Here is a 19583-nt window from a genome sequence, read left to right on the forward strand (position 1 = left end):
TTGATATAAAAGGGATGCTTTCAATCCTTGTTTCTTGGTCTTTTTTTTTTTATTATTATTTTGTTTCCTTGTAAATCAAACACTCTTTCTAAGCTTTCCCCCCCTTCTCTGATACAATCTTATATAAAATGGTAATATTGCAGATCAGAAATGATCCATTGCAATGCAAAAACTCATGTAAAACTTGCTTTTTAGGCCCCAGCATTGAACGGAACTTCCAATGGACAAGTCGCAAACCCTTATTCTGGCTTTGATCACCTTAAATTCACTGTAACTAATGCCAAGCAAGCTGCTTCTTACTACTGTACCCGACTTGGTTTCCAACATCTCGCTTACCGTGGTTTGGAGACTGGCAGCAGAGATGTTGCTTCTCATGTTGTAAAGCAAGGTGATGCCATCTTTGTCTTTGAGAGCCCTATTCATCCCGAAACAATGAGAGAAATGGCAAACGAAATCGCTCGCCGTGGTGATGGTGTTAAAGATGTTGCTTTCACTGTCAAGGATTGTAGAGCTGTGTATGCCAAGGCTATTGCCAGAGGTGCTAAATCTATCAAGGAGCCTGAGGAGATCACTGATGAGGACGGTACAGTTATCATGGCTACTTTGGCTACAGTAAGTAGAAGCAATACAGTTGCAGATAAATAGCATCCACTCACATCTCTACAGTACGGTGATGTTGAGCACACCTTGATCGAACGCAAGAACTACAAGGGCATCTTCTTGCCTGGCTACAAGGACTCTCTCACCTCATTAAGATACAAGGATCCTCTTGATGCTATCTTGTAAGACTTGATTTTTCGTTATCTGGTCAGATATGGAATTAACACGCTGTGAATAGGCCCCATGTCCCTCTCGCATTCATTGATCATGTTGTTGGTAACCAAGCTGATGGCGAGATGAACCCTATTGCCGATTTCTATGAAAAGGCATTTGATTTCCATCGTTTCTGGTCGGTTGATGATAAGCAAGTGTTCACTGAATACAGTGCTCTACGTTCTGTCGTCATGGCTGATCCTGAGGAACGCATCAAGGTACCAATCAACGAGCCTGCCGTCGGTAGAAAGAAATCGCAAATCCAAGAATTTGTTGACTTTTATGGTACGTTGAATAAGGCATGCAGCAGCTCGATAAGATATTAACAATACCCTGCTTCTAGGTGGTGCTGGTGTCCAACACATTGCTATCAATACAGATGATATCATCACTTCTGTTACAAATATGAAGGCAAGAGGCTGTGATTTCCTCACTATTCCCGCTTCCTATTATGACACTCTCCGTGCTGCATTGGTTACTCACAACAAGGTCTCCAAGCGCCCCATTGTCGAGGATTTGGATGTGTTGCAAAGCTTGAACATCTTGGTCGACTACGACGAGAATGGCTATCTCTTGCAAATTTTCACCAGACCCCTTGAGGATCGTCCCACCTTGTTTGTCGAAGTAATTCAACGTAACAACCACAATGGCTTCGGTGCTGGTAACTTTAAGAGCTTATTCGAGAGTCTTGAAATGGAGCAAGACATTCGTGGTAACTTGACAGACATGGAACCTGCTGCCCCTTCTGCTTAAACTTAATATTCGTAAATATACACATACACAATTTCCCATTCTTATACATAGTTGCAACCAATAAAGACATATATCAATCAAATCAAATGGTATCAAATTTATTTAGCTTGTGTAAGGAATTCTATTCTGTAAAGCCCTTGTATCCACATATTCAAGGTCGACCACACTAAATTTAAACATGAGTATTGGTTATAATCACATTTTACTTTTTCAGTCATTGCTTACCCAATGAGTAAATTCTTGAATTTGTTCAAATGTTCAGCCATTTGATTCACTTGCTCTTGAGGTACAGCTGTGCATGCTACTTCAATAATCCAAGTCTCTTCCTGTGCTATCGGTACTGCTGATTCCACCTTAATTTTCTTGCACTAGGAGAAAATCAATTCCCAGTTCGCTGCCATAGCCTATTCAATTTACCTTGTAAAGTTGAGTAACTGTAATCTTCAAGACTTTGTCATAAGCCAACAAATATCCCTTTCGCACAACGTCAAACGCAAAACTACGTAACAACGAAAAATCAATGAGGAGCATTTCACACAGACACAATCGCTCCATTTTACCTATAGCCTAGTGATTTCATAAATCGAAAGATATCTCCAGACAATTGCACACGAGAAATAGGACGCACTGTAACTGTTCTTGCGCGCTGTGGTTCAGGGTTGCCTTGTAAACACAGAAACCTGGAATGTTATGTTAGGTATCATGACGCTTATCGAGTTTGCTGTGTCTAACCATTGTCTGTATTTCATGCTGTATTCTTTTTCGTTGTGGATTTTGGATTGAAGTCGAAGCACCACATCATCGTTACGAGCAGGCCCAACTGGGGTTTGTGCTAGCGTAGCGTATCAGTTTCTTAATCACGAGAAACAGTTAAGAGGCACATCTTACTGGAAGGGATAAAAACGAGTTCGTGTTCAAACAGGTCTACCATTGAATCGTTTCCGCAAAGGCCAACAAGACGTTGCATAAACTTTTCTTTCTGTGCTTGTCCAATGATGATACCTTGAAGACTGCATTCATAGTTTGACATACTGTGTTGTGGCTGTATTAGTGTAAAACGAGGAAAAGAGATGCAACCATAAAAGAAACCAGACATTGTCAATTTGTGGCTTCTGTGTTTAGGCAGTTCAATCTCAGGTATACGTTACCATGGAGCTTCCAGTACTTGGATCACTGTGTTGAGTGGGCCAACAATACTCAATGTGGGATAACCTCGATACTATTGTTAGGTTTGACATGTAAAAGAAAATGGCCAAGCAATTAGTATTGCTCTTCAATATGCAGCTTGGCATTTAAAAGGATTTTTATTTACAATGTCTTTTTAAATAAAGCAAGTGGAGCAATATCATGAAAAATGACTCTCTCTGGAGGAACAAATGGCGATGATGAGTGTAAAGCGTATCACATTGCAACAGTAAATAAATCGATCCATAGTGCTGTTGTTTATATGTACGTGTAATACTAGATATATGGATGAAGATCAAATGAAATCCTCACTCCCAATAGTCAGCGCTTAAGATGGTACAAAAGGTAAACATCAACAAACCGCACATAGTACAACCAACATCTACAAAGCACTTCTTATACAGCAACACGTAGCCAGAACCACCCTTATTGTAGCAAATGTCATGACGGTTACATGAAAGTAACTTGACTTTCCAATCCAAATCATTGCTATCACTATCAAACCTTCCATTTCATCCTCATCATAGCATAGTTTTCAAGCTGTGTAATCTGATCCTTTTCGCTCGGCACTTTTCTATTGATTATCGGTTCTCATCAACTGATGATAGCTTACAATAACCCGCTTTGCAGGTTATGCCTATAATAATATACAAATATACACAATATGTCCTTGGCTCTCCATTGAAAACTTTGCTATATCCTTGTTGCTCAACCCATCTTTTTGGGCCTAATTCTTCTCATCCATGTTCAATACTTTTACTATAATATCGTCTCCGTCTTATTTATGCGTGCTAGGTCCTTAACATTCTTCAATCCTGAGCGATACTGTCTATCTTCAAAGATCATGGTAACACTACTGTAAGGCTTTGTTGAGATAGAAGATATGGTAACTATATTTAGGTTTCTGAATAACTTTTTATCGATGCCATGCGAGATAAACCGTCTCAAAAACCAGCCTTCCTTGAAGGTTATAGAACAACATCATAGTTCCTGCCTTTTCTCTATTCGCTTTGATTTCTCTTTTGATTTCTCTTTGAATTTCGAATTGAAATTCGCTTTGAAAGTAGCATATTATTATAGCGAATTTTTGCGGAGAAGACGATGGTGCAATTTGATTTTAGATGGAATGCGTTAATGATGAGGAATCAGTGATTTTTGGAAATTTGTGAAATTTGGACAGAAGCTATTAATAAAACTTTTTTTTTGAATACTATATAAATGAAGGTTGTATGTACAGTAAAAGTTGTAGAGGGTACTTTGATTGATTAGGGCGTGTTTGAATTAGGCTTGTTGAGGACAATGTGGACGAACAATGAGGAAAAATAGTCAAAATAGCCAATTTTCAAAGGGCTGTACCTCAGGATTTTACCAAGTAAACCCGAGCCTAAAGCTTAGTAGCTCTTGTTTCTTTTTCAATTCTGTATACGATGGTATGGTTATTATAGAGAAATAAAAAAAGTTTTGATTATCCCCTGCTTGTAGCTCATGAAATATAAGATTTTGAGCAAATTCATAAAAGGAACGTGTATCTGGTACTTAAAACCCATATATTATAATGAATAAACCATAGAGCTATCGAATGGTCTTTGCTTTGTGCGAATCCAGTGAGTATTTGTCAAGATATGGTCAAAAAAGGGTATCATGCAAAATCATGGATTTTTCTTCAAAATCTGCCTGTGATAGCAAGCAAAAAATCTAATAACGATTTTTTGGTCAGGACAATATTGTCAATATTTCATGATAGAGTTATGCCAGAGCTTCAAGCAATAGCTCATTCGATAGGAATTTTTTTGGTCTACAATATTTAGTAATGCTTAACAAAATGTTTTGATGACAGATACTGATCAATCTTTAGAAAACAGCCAAAAAATCGCAAAAACAATCGTACCAAATATCAGGTGAACAATGTACACCAGAAACTTGATATAAATACCATTGTATTCTCCTTTGAATTCTCTACAAATTTCATATAAGTTTGAAGGGGTAGTTACTGTCAAGAAACGCGTAATTTTAAAGTCGATAGATTTTGTAATCCCATAGATTATCATTCAGAATATTAGAAATTGAATCTTCGTTGACTTTCCGCATGTGTACACCTCACAAGTGTGCATTTGACCAAGCATTTTAAAAATCGGAGAGTACGAAAAGGGCCATATTAACTTGCTAATTTTAAGTCATCAATAGATACTTGACATGTTGAGGAATCTTGTTGTCAAGACTAGACAACTGTAGCTTGTTTTATTCAAGAATAATAACTTTTCCAAATTAAAGTATGTATATTCCCCCGCTTAAAAATAGCATCTCCAATGCTGATTATCTCATGAAGTATGCATTTCCAATATAATATTCCCACTTAGAAGTTGCTCCAATACCATTATTCTACAGCATATTTCAGTTTTATGTGATTCTAATTTTTTCACCTATGAGGACCTGGATGTACAAAATGTTTTTTGATTTTGAGGTTTTCAACTTTTGGACGATCGAACATCGATTTTTGAAAAAGTGATGCTAGAGCTTTGAAAGTAGCATATTATTATAGCGAATTTTTGCGGAGAAGACGATGGTGCAATTTGATTTTAGATGGAATGCGTTAATGATGAGGAATCAGTGATTTTTGAAATTTGCGAAATTTGGACAGAAGCTATTAATAAAACTTTTTTTTTTGAATACTCTATAAATGATGGTTGTATGTGCAGTAAAAGTTGTAGAGGGTACTTTGGATGTAGGACTATCGCCTAACCTAAATACCTTCATTTCCTTTTTTCGGGCATTTCTATATCTGGCAACGCCAGTCAGCCTGGCTCCCCACCGAGATATATGTAATCGCACCTTCCTAATCATGATTTGCAGCATTTCAACATGGCATGTAGGCAGTAAGCGTGTCATTGATTCGTTTAAAAGAGACTCATGCCAGTGGTTGAAGACTTATTTCGGTATGTGGTGAGAATATCTTGAGAATTTGTATCAGAATATTCATTGGGAGTGATGGATACAATCTCACTAACAGTTAACATACTCTGAATGCGCCTATCTTCACCAAGAATTAGCTCCAGTCTTATTTAAAGATTTAGTTGAGTGTAAGCATCCTCATTGGTATGATTTCTGGCTTGTCGTTCTTCTTCACTCAGGATCCCATGGGCGTGCTTGTGAATGCGAACAAGGTTTTTTGAGTCTTGTCCTGTACTCAATATTAGATCGCTGCCTAGCATTGACAAACAACACCTTCATATATACATATAAACAATGTAAAGCAATGGCAAGTCCGGCCTCAAGCACGTGCGTCGTCATAGAAAGAGACAAGTGTTCATATATAACATTCTGTATTATACGAGTCAATATACCTAACACTGCACTGAAGTGCCATAAATATTGAGTCAGTTGGTGGTCTATAAGAATTTTTAAGGTGGCCCGCAACAAGCCTGATGCAAATTTATAATATAGACACCCTTGAGTGTAAATTCAATGAGTCTATCGCCTAATCTGAAGCAGATATTCAAAAAGTCTTACAGCTACCATTAAACTCAAATGCAACTGTCAATTGTATTCACTGCACCATCAAACCATCACCTTCAAAATGATAAATACGTCTAATTTAGATTTACAGAAACGTCTCGAAAAAGTATAAACCCCAATCTTGACACAAATGGCTGAAAGGTACGCTGATCCAGCATTTGAGACCAATCTGCACTTGTATCTCTCAATTTTCATGGCCACTGGATCTGTATTTAGCAAATCTCATTATTTAGACTTCAAGAACATCAGCTCAGTAGGCGCGCATTTATTACTGCATTTGAAATTGCTTAGCATTTATCGATTGTTGAAAAAGCAAAAATGACGCATGGAGCAAACACGGATTTGCTCCATGTATAAATCGGAAACTGTACAACCAGAAGACATTCTGTGTAATATCGATTGTTCAAGGGAAAAAGATGTACACACTAAAAGTGGCTCGGCGACTCTCCCTTTTCTATTGCTTGCCTGAAATATGAATGTGATATATTTTGATTCTCCACTTCTGATTGTTCAACAGGACAATTCATAAAAAGCTAAAGCTTGTTTTTTTTTTTCGTTCTCTTTCTTTTCTTCTTTCTTTTTCATTTTACCATCTATAAAAAAAAAAGTAATTATGTCTCGCCAACCCGTAACAGTGCCTTGTAAATACAAAACCGGAAGAGTCCTTGGTAACGGTACCTACGCCACAGTCAAAGGTAATATTGCAGCTTATATTTTGAATCGACATAACTCTAATGTGCCTATATATTACAGAGGCCATGCGTGTAAGCCAAACGTATTCTAGTTCAAAAACGAGTGTTAATGAAGCCATTGTGTGTATAGATCGATACAGGCAAGTACTATGCTTGTAAAATTATCAACAAAAAGTTGATGGAGGGTCGTGAGCATATGATTCGTAACGAAATCAACATCTTGAAACGTATTTCTCAAGGGAACAAGAATATTTTGAGCTTGGTTGATTACTTTGAAACTGTCAACAACTGTAAGTAACTTTGGAAGATGATGTAAAAGCATTACGATGACTCAAGCGTCTATTCTACAGTGTACCTTGTGACAGACTTAGCATCAGGCGGTGAATTGTTTGATCGTATCTGTGAAAAGGGCAGTTACTTTGAGAAGGATGCTGCCAAAATTGTGCAAACTATCTGCAGTGCTGTTGCTTATCTCCATGATAATGGAATTGTTCATCGCGGTAAGTGACAATATTCATCTCCTTTTGAAAACCAATAAATCACACAAGCATCTCATCAATCTCGGTTGTATAGATTTAAAGGTAATTTATAACACTGTACAAGAAGGCAAGCACTAGCGAACACAGTTGCTCATCGCCATGTATAGCCCGAAAATCTCTTGTTTCGTGAACGTGATGAGGATTCTGATTTATTGATTGCTGATTTCGGTTTGTCTCGTATCATTGATACTGATAAATTCCACACGTTAAAGACGACATGTGGTACTCCTGGTTACATGGTACATGTCATTTTTTTTTTTTTTTACAAGTGTGCGCACACAAGTTTAGATACTCACCTTTTATATGCTAGGCACCCGAGATTTTCAAGAAAACAGGACATGGAAAGCCAGTGTAAGTCTAGTGGAGAATATTTAAATCGAGATGGAAACATGGAACCTTCTTTAATAATCCCTTCTCGCATTAGCGATCTTTGGGCAATTGGTGTAATCACTTACTTTTTATTATCTGGTTACACTCCATTTGAGGGATCAAACAATGTTGAGGAGATGCAAGCCATCATGAATGCTGACTATAACTATGACGATCCTTGTTGGGAGAACATCAGCCAAGCAGGTATGTCTTTCTTGATATGGAGAGTGGGGAGTGGTGGCTGATTTTTTTTTTTTTCGTTTGATATTACACAACAGCCAAGAACTTTATCGACCGTTGTTTAACCATCAATCCTGATGAGCGTATCACTGCACACCAGGCTCTTGAACATGAATGGTTGCTCACCATTTCAGATGAAAGCAAATCCACTGAGGAAGGTGGAGATTTGTTGCCCAACTTGCGTACCAACTTCAATGCCCGTCGCACATTCAAGAAGGCCATCAACATGGTTACTCTTTCAAATCACTTTGGACATAGCTTAAAGAACAGTTCTTCTAGTACAAACAGTGAAAACAATATTCAGCCAGTTAATGAAGGTATTGATCAAGTATTGGAAACTGCATAATTTTACCAAACCCAAAAAGATTGCTCTCAAGTTCAAAGATGTGGGAGGAGGGCAGGCTCATGGCCTTATCACACACACATAGTCTGAAAATTAAATAAATTTCTTGTGATTCTCTTTTTCTTTTTCTTTTCTCTTTCTTTCAGCTCTTGTTACTGATATCCAGCGCATTACCATCATGTTGCGATTGCAAGTAACAGCATTGTCCAGACATGCGGTTCAGATGAGAAATCCCATCATTGCAAAATCGCTTCCATCAACATCGTCCTCATCACACATTATCCGAGTATGTTCATGTCCAACCATATTCCAACAAAAACAACATTTGACAGATTCGCCTCCTCAACGTGTAACGAAATTCAAAGTGATAGAATCCAACCCACCACTCGGTAAAATGCCAGGCCTCTATAAGGAACTTGTTAAATTCAAGTTGGCAGCACTAGTTACATTGACAACCATGGCGGGCTATGCTATTGCCCCTGGTGAAAGTACCGTCACGACGCTTATTGCAACTACACTGGGTACAGGGCTCTGTATAGGCTCTGCCAACGCAATCAATCAATGGATTGAAACTCCATACGATGCACAAATGCTGCGTACAAGAAACAGAGTACTCGGTAGAAGAGCATTATCACAGACACATGCCTTTGGATTTGGTACTCTTACTGGCGTTGCCGGTGTCTCCTTGCTGGCTACATGTGTCAATCCAATTACAGCTGCATTGGGTGCTGCCAACATCCTGTTATATACCTGTGTCTATACACCTATGAAGAGATCTTCCATTGCCAATACGTGGATAGGCGCTGTGGTGGGGGCTATTCCTCCCATGATGGGTTATACGGCTGTCACTGACACACTAACAGATCCAGCTGCTTGGGTATTAGGTGGTCTTTTGTATGCGTGGCAATTCCCACATTTTAATGCATTGGCTTGGAATCTGCGTGCTGATTATTCAAAAGCCGGATATCGTATGATGGCTGTTACCGATCCCAAACTGAATGCTCGTGTCTCATTACGATACAGTTTGGCCATGTTCCCGCTCTGCATAGCTGTGCCTTACTTGGATATGACTTCATGGTGGTTTGCTCTTGATTCTACAGTGGTCAATGGTGCCATGGCCTATGGCGCATATAAATTTTGGAGAAACAGGTAAATTCATCGAGTATGCTGATTTGACACATTTGTTATTAACATTCTCCATTTATGCAGCAATGATAAAACCGGTAAGCAGCTGTTCTTTGGCAGTGTGATCCATTTACCAGTTCTCCTTGCGCTACTCATGATTCATAAACGATGGAATCTACATGGCAATGCTCAAATAGACGAACAAGAGGAAGAGGAGGTCGAGGAAATTGTGCAATGGGTGACAGATGACGAATAAATTTATACACATTCAATTAATAAAGCAATTTATTGTTGTTCCTTGTTGAAATCACTCATATTGGTGGCCTCTACGGGACAGCCGATGAATACAAGTTGTTGGATTTGCGTATTATCTTCATCTTCTTGGTTGTCTTCAATAAATAACATGATGTGGGTGATGTTTTGATATTTGACAAATTTCAAGTTGACAACTGCATCCTCCTCGAAATTCTCTGGAGTGAGTTCAAGTGTTTGCGTTTCCTTGACAGAATCAACATCGTCGAAGCCCAGTACGGATCTATTTGTGAAAATCTTGACTGTCTTGGGAGCATTGGCTATGTCAAAACAAAGGTCAGCATTTATACACATACACACTCACAACAGGTCAATTTCTCTTCTCACTCACCTATATTAGACACCTTGAACTTCAAAGAATGGAGCTTGACAGCTAAAACCAATGGATACACATCAGTCTCATATGCGTACATGATTCTCAGGTCCCTAGGTTACTTACGTTGGTTGAAAGGAACACTAATGATCAATTGTTCATCGACATCACTTTGTAAAAAGGTATCATCGTCCTTGAAAATGTTCTTGACGTTATGCTCTTCTTGTTGGTTCAATGCGTCCATTTGGTTAGGTGTGATGAATTCAGTCAAGTCAACCTACACAATGACTATCAGCAAGCAACCCCCTTATTATCCACTTTTCATGCCTTACGAAGCCAGGAACACCGACACTCTTCTTTGCAGAACCTGAGGATGAGGCAGCAGCATCACCTGAATGCTGCTTGACATAGTGTTCAAGCTGTTGAGGATTGGCACCTTTCATTTCCACAACTTTACTGCCATTCTTGTAGAATTGGAAGGTGGGCCTAGTTGGTAGTTGTTTAGCATAAATAGCATTTCATCCAGCCCTTTACCACTTACATGGAAGTAACTTTGCAGGCAGCAGCAACTTCTTTAACTTGATCTACATCCACTTTAGCAAACACTACTTGAGGATACTTGGTGGAGAGTTGGGCATAGAAGGGAGAGATCATTTTGCATGGTTGACTATGGAAAGAGTATTAATCATCATTGTCATCTACCACTACGCGTAGTAAGCATTTACCACCAAGTTGCAAAGAAGTCGACTACTACCAACTTGTCTGTTGTAGTGAGAAGCTTTTGGAAATCAGAAGCATTGGAGATTTGTTGAATAGCAGCCATGTTGTAGTAAATGTAAAGCAGGAAGAAAGGCAGTAGGTGGCCGATTAGTTACGTGTCCTGTAATTGTGCCAAATAATCCTGTCCATCCGCTTTCTTGAAGTCACATTTCCTTCTTGATTGTCTTGCTCGAAACAGCTTGAGGTCCATTTTCCTCTCATCATCAATTCATTATCACCTCATATTCCACCATGGCCAAGTACGCTGTCATTTGCGCTAGTAACCAAAACAGATCAATGGAAGCACACCATGTGTTAAAGTAAGTATTGCAGAACCAAAGCAATCCCATCCCATCCCAACATGCGAGAAACGATCCTTAGTAAGAAGGGGTTCAACGTGCATTCCTATGGTACAGGTACTATGGTGCGTTTACCCGGTCCAGCTATCGATAAACCCAACATCTATCCCTTTGGTACACCTTACGAACAAGTATATCAAGAATTAAAGAAGCAAGATCAAGCACTGTACACACAAAATGGCTTATTAAGCATGCTTGATCGTAACCGCAAAACCAAGGAAGCACCACAAAGATGGCATGAGTCGCGAGATTTGTTTGATGTCATTATTACCTGTGAAGAACGTTGCTTTGATTCAGTGGTGGAGGATTTATCAAACCGTGGACAAAATCTAAACCAGAGCACACATGTCATTAATGTCGAAATCAAGGATAATCATGAAGATGCTTTATTGGGTGGTAGAGCGATATTACAGCTAGCTCAGATGGTAATCAATAATGAAAAATGCAGGTGAAAAGTGTGTGTCTGATAGTTTTTATTAGATTGAAGCCTCGAATGATATCGATGCAGATATGGATGGCATCATTGAAGAATTCACGCTTAGAAATCCAGGATTCCCCATCTTACATACAGTTGCTTATTTCTAAAGATGTATAAACCCACCTCGACATTTTGTACATGAACATTGACTGTTTTGCGATGAATGAGTGGAGAGTCATTTTATGGCATGTGGTAGTCAGATCAAGACCATATGTAATCCAATACAAAAGAGAGGGAAGTTGCAACAGGTTGGCTTAGTGCCAGAGCTGCAATGTGGATGATAATGCCAGATTTTTAGTGTTCAAAGATAAATTGTTGTTTTATTGTACAATGTACGCGAGAGATATATAGACGAGTAAGATTAATGGTATTACGTTTTTAGAAATAAGATAGTTTGTAAGGATGTTGATAAAATACATGTCATGTGACGAGGTAGATATTAAAGTTGTGCGCAATTAAGGGCAGTTTTCCAAAAGACCCTCAATACAAGAGCCAGTGTAAGCGTAAGGTGCAACATTACTCAACTTGAAGACGGCTTGAAGAAGAGCGGAAATACCTTGACCAGCAATCATACCACCGGCAGTACTGTACATGTACTTTTCGTAAGCAACAGGATCTACACGCTTCCAGATCTTGCCAGCAACCCAGCCAATGAACATGGACAAAGGCACTTCAGGACTGGTGTTGATCATGGCAATACCGACAGCAGAGACAGAAGGGAAGTAGCGGTGATACTTCTTGGGAACCAAGAATTCACGAACGAAAGGAGCAACGACACCAACAGCAGCGGCAACACCAGTCAAGATGATGGATTCTCTAGTGAGCTTTTCACCACCGCCTGTCAGCAACAATGTAACGTTATACCAAGCCTTGACTGCAACCAAACCGAATTCACATTCCTCGTTAAGATCAGTGCTGGTAACACATGGGTAGGCTTCAGCAAAGAGAATGAAAAGACCAACAGCGATACCGATAGCGAAGAAGGAGGCGATGAATTGGGCCCAGAATTGAGATCTGGGAGAAGCACCGACCAATTGACCAGTCTTGAGATCACCAACCATGTCGACAGCTTGAGCAGCGGCAGAGGCAGAAATGTTACCAGCCATCAGGTTGTTCTTACGCACTTGATTGAGAGTATCACTGGGCATACCAGCAAAGATCAATTGAGACATTTTACCAATTGAGCCAGTGGGATTGATATCAGTCTCACCAGCAGCTTGGACACCAACAAAGGACAAGACGAAACCGAGAATGACAGCAACAATGGATTGGTAGACGGGCATACCAAAGAACTCGCCCATGATGGCACAAGTAAAGATGATTGAGATAAAGACACCCAGAATCCACCACCAAGCAGGAACGAGTTCCTTTTCAGCAAAGATCTCATCTTCGTCTCTGGGAGGGTTCATTTGGAGCAATTCCTTTTCGTTCAAGTCCTTCTTCAAGATGTGGGTCTTGAACAAGAGATAACTGTTGATACAGCCATTGTAGAGACCAACAACACCACCCTTGACACCACGCCAGAGGGTATCGTAACGGACAAAGAGTTCAGCGAACGAAGTCAAGACCATGAGAGCAATACCGGGCCACAAGAAGAAAGACTGCGTGGTGGCACCCTTGGTAGTGATACCCATGGGTTGGACAAAGTAGCCGGTGTGGACTAAGCAGGGACCAATGATACCGTAGACAAGAAGAGAGGAAATAAAGAAGGTATTGACGGTAGAACCGGGAGTCATCAAGCCAGCACCAAAGAAGGGGAAATCCCACTTGAAGTTCCAATTCCAGTCCATATCAGCACTTTGCAGAGGAATGTAGTTGGCGCTATGACCGATCCACCAGAGAATGTGAATAGTGTCCATGAAGGGAATCCAGTAAGAGATCAAACTCCAAATGAAAGAGATGACGAACCAGATACCCATCCACAAAGCCTTCTTCATGGCTTCTTTTTCACCTTCAACTGAATCGTGAAGAGACATGATGGTGACAGCAGCGGCACGAGGAGTGGGGAAAGTCAAGTCCTGCTTGACGACAAAGTGGTTACGAAGAGGAACAGCAAAGAAAAGACCATAGAAGGCAGAGGCAATTGTGAAAACTGTCAAATGCGATTAATTCAGACTGGTCGGATCGAAAAGGATGGATTGACTTACGAACTAAAGCAGCGGCATCATTTTTGGGAGTTGTCATTAAACCTAATTTATACATGGCAGGAATACCAGATACAAAACCAGCAGAGAGACCGCCTGCGGTAGTTGCTGCAGATTGAGCAGTACAATTTTCTTTGGGGCCAAAGTATCCACCACCCCACTTGGGAGGAAGCACTCTGGAAATAGGCTTAATGATGGCAAAGGAGAAAATGGCACCAAAGAGCGAGGCACCAAATGTCCAACCAATCTTCAAACCAAGATATGTATTTGATGCGGCTATACAATTGCGAAATGTTAATGACAAATGTCAAATCGAGACAAATACTGGATCAAATTACCAACTAAACAACCCAAGAGGGAGCCTACAATAGTTGCACGCCATGTGAATTGATATTCTTCAACCTGGATTTGACGGCTAGAGGTGCTGTCTTCCACCATCACTTGTTCATCAGTTGAGTTGATGTCATATTCAAATTTTTCATCTTTGTAATCTGGAGGAGGAGGGGAAGGTGGTGTTGCTGCTACGTCCGGCATAGTCAATATGTATTTATCAGAGAGAGAGAGAGAGAGAATAAAGCAGATGTACAAAAAAAAAAAAGCAGGTAAATCAACGAGGTTTATATATACTCCAGGTTCTACATTTCAAATTTTAAACAGGCGAGTTATCAAATGTAACATCCAAAGAGCATCAAACTGAACCAATGGCAATACAAAGATGGCGTTTATAGCCAATCAAGCAGGGCAAATGGCATTTCGCACAGTTGTTGCTCATTTTCGCACGATACCAATCCCCCCTTCAAGAAAATACTGAATTAGGCAATTCAGTCCAATTTTGGTATATATTTTCTATCTATCATGGTGGATCAGAAGGGTAAAAAAGATCATGGAATTGTACAAATTATCTATTTATCACGCTAGTGTTGTACGTGGCACTTTTCTGAGCTGTTATCTATATGCTCCATATTAGAAAAATTGTTCGCTTTTAGCAAAAAGATATAATACAGAATTCTCTTCAACTTGTTAACATTGATGGCATGTACATGTTTTTACAACTCTACACATGACTCATTAGAGTCAACTTGGCTATAGTTAGAAGTCCGTGTAAGTTGATTCGATATCGGAGATGGCGCTTTAATACTGCCCACCTGCAAATGTCCTAACTCATTTTTATCAAAATCTCCTTATATCATATCAGCATATTTATAAATTAAGCTTTGGCCCAATGACATTCCAAGTAGAAAAAGGATCCTCTTTTCAGTCTAACATATAAAATATTCAGTAACTCGTTTTACTTTTCGAGATCAATAAAGCAAAGTTCCGGATGTCATTAAAGCGTGCCATCTAATGCGAAATTGGATTATAGAAATACTGTCAAATGGATTTTTAGTTGTTGGCCATTTTAACCGGCAATCCAAATGTAGTTACGATCGGCACAATCTACATGGTATCTAAGGTGACACAATAGCACCTGATAAAGTTCAAATATCTATTTCAACGGTGGCATTTCCTGAAATGAAGATTAGTTCTTTATATATCAATCCTACCAATTCTTTAAAGTTATAATAATTTGTCATGAGAATGAGGAGGGGAGAAGTTTTTATTCAAATCTAAATGTTGAGATGTTGATCGTATCATTCTGACAGCATCTATTCATGCACTGGCTCGCATTTCTTTGCTTAATCGTCGTTTGTTTTTTTTTTGGTTCTCGTATAGGTTTCAATGATGGGTTCCAAGCAGCTTGAACATGCTGCTTCCCCAGCTTACTGGAGTAGAAAATTAGTTTCTTATGAGCGATATTTTGTTACTATTGCTGTTGTTGTACAAAGCTTCACTTGAGTGACATTAAAATAGTTGTAAATAGAAGCTGTTCTTGGTATAGCTATATCATAGATTTGAATCTTGGCAATAGACTTCGATAAGATGGAACATATTTTGTATACTAATACTTCTTACCAAACTTTTGTTTTTCTTGTATTCAGAACACAGCCCAATACGATCGTTACATAATGAATGTGAAACAATGATGCAACAATGGAAATGACTCACGAGTCTCTCTTTCTTTCCTCGCTTACTGCGCATCAGGACTTTGACCCGATGTCCAAAATAACCTGATGTCTGTAGCCATATATTATGCAATCAGTAGTAGTGTTAAGGGATTTGGTTTTGCCTGAATCCGAGATAATCTTGTTTTGCTTGCATGTTTAAAACATTCCTGTTCCATAGTAGCAGTTCTCTAATTATCGGTATAAGTTATAGCGTCTGACGCTTTTTATACTTTAGGTTGAAAATGCCATGGAAGCGGGCACTTTGCTCTAGAGATTAATAATATAAATGGTCTTATTGTTGTTGATTTGTCACATGTAACCATTTAAATTAGATTGCAATTTTAGATCTTTTTGGGTCCTTTGAAACAGTTGGACCCTTCTTTGTTATGGATGTTCTCTGATTGCTTCGTGTGCAAAGCTACATTTGAGTTTGTCAGTTTACATTCTTTTAAGATTTGTAATGTAACCGAGCATGTATGGTACCAAAACTGAGCCACAAATCCGAATATCGGATATAGCAGAAGACTTGGTTGTGTGTAGAAGAGACCCAAAGCAAGCGTTGATTAATAATATCAACACCTTCCTCTATTCAGCCATATTTCATCTTATTGTCCATCAAAATTGCCTGTATATGTTTCCACAAAACGATCTACTATAATGACAGGACGATACGAACTATTGTTAATATAATTTGAGTGTTTATGCTTTGGATAGCTCTCTACCTTCGCTTCCCTTAGGAGAGAACCTGCGCAGCAGCAGCTCGCGCTACCGATTGCCCTTGAGTATCTTATCAAAATACTGCTACTTTCATTGTGACCCTCCACTTACACATGAAAACTCTTCGTATAATCTGTGGATTTGATTCTTATGTGATGCTCTACATCCATATACACGTAGCTACTTCATATACAGGCAAGTATCATACAGACACTATCCCTTTTTAGTCAAAAGTGTGCCTAATACAGCAAAATTCGAATGCATTTGAGCTGCGTTTTCTTGCGTTCAAGGCAGTTTTAGATCGTCAGAATAGCCCCAAACAATTGTTCTCACCTGGCAGTTATTTTCTGACACTTTTGCTCAACTTTTTGGGGATCAAAAAAAACATGGCCAAAAATCGACCAAAAAGCATGAGGTACCCCTCATGGCTTTCATCGAGAATCAAACAATCGCGTTTTTGGCCTTGATAATGAAGATTCTTACTATGGTATACCTTGAATCAAAATGTTTCTATCGATCCAATGCAACTGCCAAAGTCAGTTTTGCGGGACTTTGATATGTAAAATCTCGACTTTTTGGCCAGGAACCTCTTTTCATATTTTCGTAAATTATTCAATAAGTTTATTTAAAACATCTATATTACTTGGTACCATTAGATGCGCCTTGAAAAGTACTCCAGAAAAGCTTAAGGAAGCATGAGGTGATCATCATATTTTGCTTAGTCGAATCTTCAAAAATAGTTCAATAGAGTCCAAAATTATCAAGATTTGTCCAATCTGGAACAGACTATAATTTTGCGTTTGAATTAATTTTGGCTGGTGGTGCCGGCCGACAAACTCAATGCCCTTTTCATCATGAAGACAATAAAGTAATAGATGCTTTTACAACGTATGGAAAGTAGATGGCAAATTATTCTAAACTATAGTTAGCCATGCTATTTTTCTTGCACTCTATATTTAATAACGCCAGTCTATCAAAGTACTTGCTAGATGAGCTTCTTTCCTTTTTTTGAGGCTTTGAAAGTGTCTAGGAATCATAAATTTATCTTGTTATGATGATGCATTGCAACTACGTGGAATCACGATAGCTCAACATGCTGCTGTCAATGGAGCATGATGTAGCAAAATGCATACCAATGCTAAATACATAGGCTGTTTATTGACATCTTGTACTATTTGTTGCTTTTTTAAGGAGATGGCGTTGATAATGGACAATGCCAAATTTGTAATTGTCCATAAAATGTAATTACCTCCTTACAACGCCCGATTAAATGAAGCAATTAGCATAATGCATGGATTCAACTCTTGATGGTTTGATTTATTCCCACTCTTTTTCACATTGTAAACAACAAGATCGCTTCATCATATTCAGCCAACATGCCTCTACATTCAACTATATCGTCAAACACCATCAAAACCCCACCACGCACAACAAGTCTCAGGTTTCGACAAATGATCATGAATTCGCCGCCCTCCTCCCCCTTGTCCATGTTTGACGACGGCTTCGAACAAATTGATCTCAATTCGACTTGCACTGATGAAGTTGGTTGTAGCTTACACTCCACAACGAGTAGCTCTTCATCATCTTCCTCCATTACCGAATGCTGCGGTGATGATCTCACGTTAGAAAACATGTCAAATGTGATAGCAGCAGCCATTGAACTATCCATGTCCAATCACAAGCGCTTGTCTTCACTCTCTGCGGGCAATGCATCCATCAAATACACTAAGAAATCAACAAAAAAGAGAGAAAATAGGTTTTCCAAGCACCTGTTTCGATGGAGCACTAATCCCACCACTTCCACCACAACCACACCTATTCTACCCAAGCCAATGCGAGTATATGATGATGGTAAACAAGAACCGCTGTATCGTGGTATCCGTGTCCAGGAAGTCCCTACTACCTTTGATCCAATGATCATTCCACTTGATTTTCACCCAAACAGTTCGTTGCAGAGACCCCAATTTGCCCGCATCAGTTATTAAAATCATGTGCTTTATTCTTATTTACAATGCTGTGTTTGTTAATCGTCTTGTAGTTGGTTTTCGGCTTCAAACTTTTGAGTTGCTTCAGCATTTGCTACCTTTTCAGCTAATGTGGCATCCTTGTCCCCTTCTAATCGCTGGCGAATGATTTCATAGATTGCACGTTGTGTTCTACGGTCTAATCTCTCCATTTTCTTTTCAACATCTCTCTTCAAATCCCAATTAGGCTTCTTTGGTGCTAGATTGAATAGATCCTAGTAATAGCACAAGGAATTAGTATCGATGCATCTATGTGTGACTAAGCTACTTACCACTTCTTCATTTTGTTTCTCTGCAGCTTGTGCTAATGCTTCTTTTGTGAAATCTTTGGTTTCTGTTTCTAGTGTGTTGCCAATGTCAATGGGCTGGGCAATATCGACATGTTGTTTTAATTTTTCGTCATTGGGTGTATAGCTTCTAAACTTGAGGGTTCTGTTCATTTTAAGTTGGTATGTATGTAAAGCATATCGTTCAAGTAGTCTTACTTCTCTGCTTCTTCTGCAGTACGGTCAGTTTGAGCAGCGCTTCCTAACTTTCTCTTTCGAATAGCAGCAAGACGCTCCTTTCTCTTTTGTGCTTCTTGATCCATTTGCAGTTGTGTGTATTGTTTGAAAGAGCAGAAAAAATTGTTAACTTGCGCGAAATCTGGTAAACCTAACATTGCAGCTGCGATTTCTGTTGTGACTCCAAATTACAGCGACGACATGAATGATGAATGCTACTGCAAGCACTGCTTTGGCTTTATTAGAGACATTTCGCATATGAATCCTACCAACTACGACTAAATAGATCTAGTGCTTTGATTAGATGCGTTCACAATCACATAAAAACGAGGCTGATCTGGAGCATTCATGATGCAA

General features: G+C 39.2%; 9 protein-coding genes across 9 annotated transcripts; 5 read left to right on the forward strand and 4 right to left on the reverse strand.

Moving 5' to 3' along the window:
* Window positions 1-128: 128 nt before the first annotated feature.
* ATC70_012531 (uncharacterized protein) lies at window positions 129-1566 on the forward strand (the record flags this gene model as incomplete). Its single annotated transcript, XM_064831702.1, has 5 exons — window positions 129-131; window positions 196-612; window positions 667-782; window positions 839-1098; window positions 1157-1566. The coding sequence occupies 5 exons, from the start codon at window positions 129-131 to the stop codon at window positions 1564-1566; spliced, it is 1206 nt and encodes a 401-aa protein (XP_064677982.1).
* A 102-nt stretch (window positions 1567-1668) lies between these two features.
* CCT8 (T-complex protein 1 subunit theta) lies at window positions 1669-2596 on the reverse strand (the record flags this gene model as incomplete). The annotated part of the gene is made up of 6 exons (XM_064831703.1): window positions 1669-1732; window positions 1792-1934; window positions 1984-2065; window positions 2127-2246; window positions 2299-2398; window positions 2455-2596. The coding sequence occupies 6 exons, from the start codon at window positions 2594-2596 to the stop codon at window positions 1669-1671; spliced, it is 651 nt and encodes a 216-aa protein (XP_064677983.1).
* A 4281-nt stretch (window positions 2597-6877) lies between these two features.
* On the forward strand, window positions 6878-8450 carry SET1 (histone methyltransferase set1; the record flags this gene model as incomplete). The annotated part of the gene is made up of 9 exons (XM_064831704.1): window positions 6878-6959; window positions 7018-7028; window positions 7087-7246; window positions 7307-7456; window positions 7530-7537; window positions 7603-7734; window positions 7806-7846; window positions 7920-8068; window positions 8143-8450. The coding sequence occupies 9 exons, from the start codon at window positions 6878-6880 to the stop codon at window positions 8448-8450; spliced, it is 1041 nt and encodes a 346-aa protein (XP_064677984.1).
* Window positions 8451-8625: 175 nt separating this feature from the next.
* Window positions 8626-9828, forward strand: PEX11_2 (Peroxisomal membrane protein PMP27; the record flags this gene model as incomplete). The annotated part of the gene is made up of 2 exons (XM_064831705.1): window positions 8626-9596; window positions 9657-9828. 2 exons carry the CDS (start codon window positions 8626-8628, stop codon window positions 9826-9828), a joined length of 1143 nt encoding a protein of 380 aa, XP_064677985.1.
* A 29-nt stretch (window positions 9829-9857) lies between these two features.
* On the reverse strand, window positions 9858-11020 carry TVP38_3 (Tlg2-vesicle protein; the record flags this gene model as incomplete). The annotated part of the gene is made up of 6 exons (XM_064831706.1): window positions 9858-10144; window positions 10216-10257; window positions 10324-10474; window positions 10530-10683; window positions 10739-10864; window positions 10923-11020. 6 exons carry the CDS (start codon window positions 11018-11020, stop codon window positions 9858-9860), a joined length of 858 nt encoding a protein of 285 aa, XP_064677986.1.
* A 188-nt stretch (window positions 11021-11208) lies between these two features.
* On the forward strand, window positions 11209-11900 carry TVP38_4 (Tlg2-vesicle protein; the record flags this gene model as incomplete). The annotated part of the gene is made up of 3 exons (XM_064831707.1): window positions 11209-11276; window positions 11338-11740; window positions 11796-11900. 3 exons carry the CDS (start codon window positions 11209-11211, stop codon window positions 11898-11900), a joined length of 576 nt encoding a protein of 191 aa, XP_064677987.1.
* A 348-nt stretch (window positions 11901-12248) lies between these two features.
* On the reverse strand, window positions 12249-14471 carry MET10 (sulfite reductase [NADPH] flavoprotein component; the record flags this gene model as incomplete). Its single annotated transcript, XM_064831708.1, has 3 exons — window positions 12249-13885; window positions 13941-14213; window positions 14276-14471. The coding sequence occupies 3 exons, from the start codon at window positions 14469-14471 to the stop codon at window positions 12249-12251; spliced, it is 2106 nt and encodes a 701-aa protein (XP_064677988.1).
* Window positions 14472-18075: 3604 nt separating this feature from the next.
* OAC1 (Mitochondrial oxaloacetate carrier protein) lies at window positions 18076-18684 on the forward strand (the record flags this gene model as incomplete). Its single annotated transcript, XM_064831709.1, has 1 exon — window positions 18076-18684. One exon carries the CDS (start codon window positions 18076-18078, stop codon window positions 18682-18684), a length of 609 nt encoding a protein of 202 aa, XP_064677989.1.
* A 38-nt stretch (window positions 18685-18722) lies between these two features.
* Window positions 18723-19312, reverse strand: ATC70_012539 (uncharacterized protein; the record flags this gene model as incomplete). The annotated part of the gene is made up of 3 exons (XM_064831710.1): window positions 18723-18938; window positions 18996-19155; window positions 19209-19312. 3 exons carry the CDS (start codon window positions 19310-19312, stop codon window positions 18723-18725), a joined length of 480 nt encoding a protein of 159 aa, XP_064677990.1.
* Between the last annotated feature and the right edge of the window lie 271 nt (window positions 19313-19583).

This window comes from Mucor velutinosus (assembly GCF_035048745.1).
Source record: "Mucor velutinosus strain NIH1002 chromosome Unknown tig00001569, whole genome shotgun sequence".
Lineage (NCBI taxonomy): Eukaryota > Fungi > Mucoromycota > Mucoromycetes > Mucorales > Mucoraceae > Mucor > Mucor velutinosus.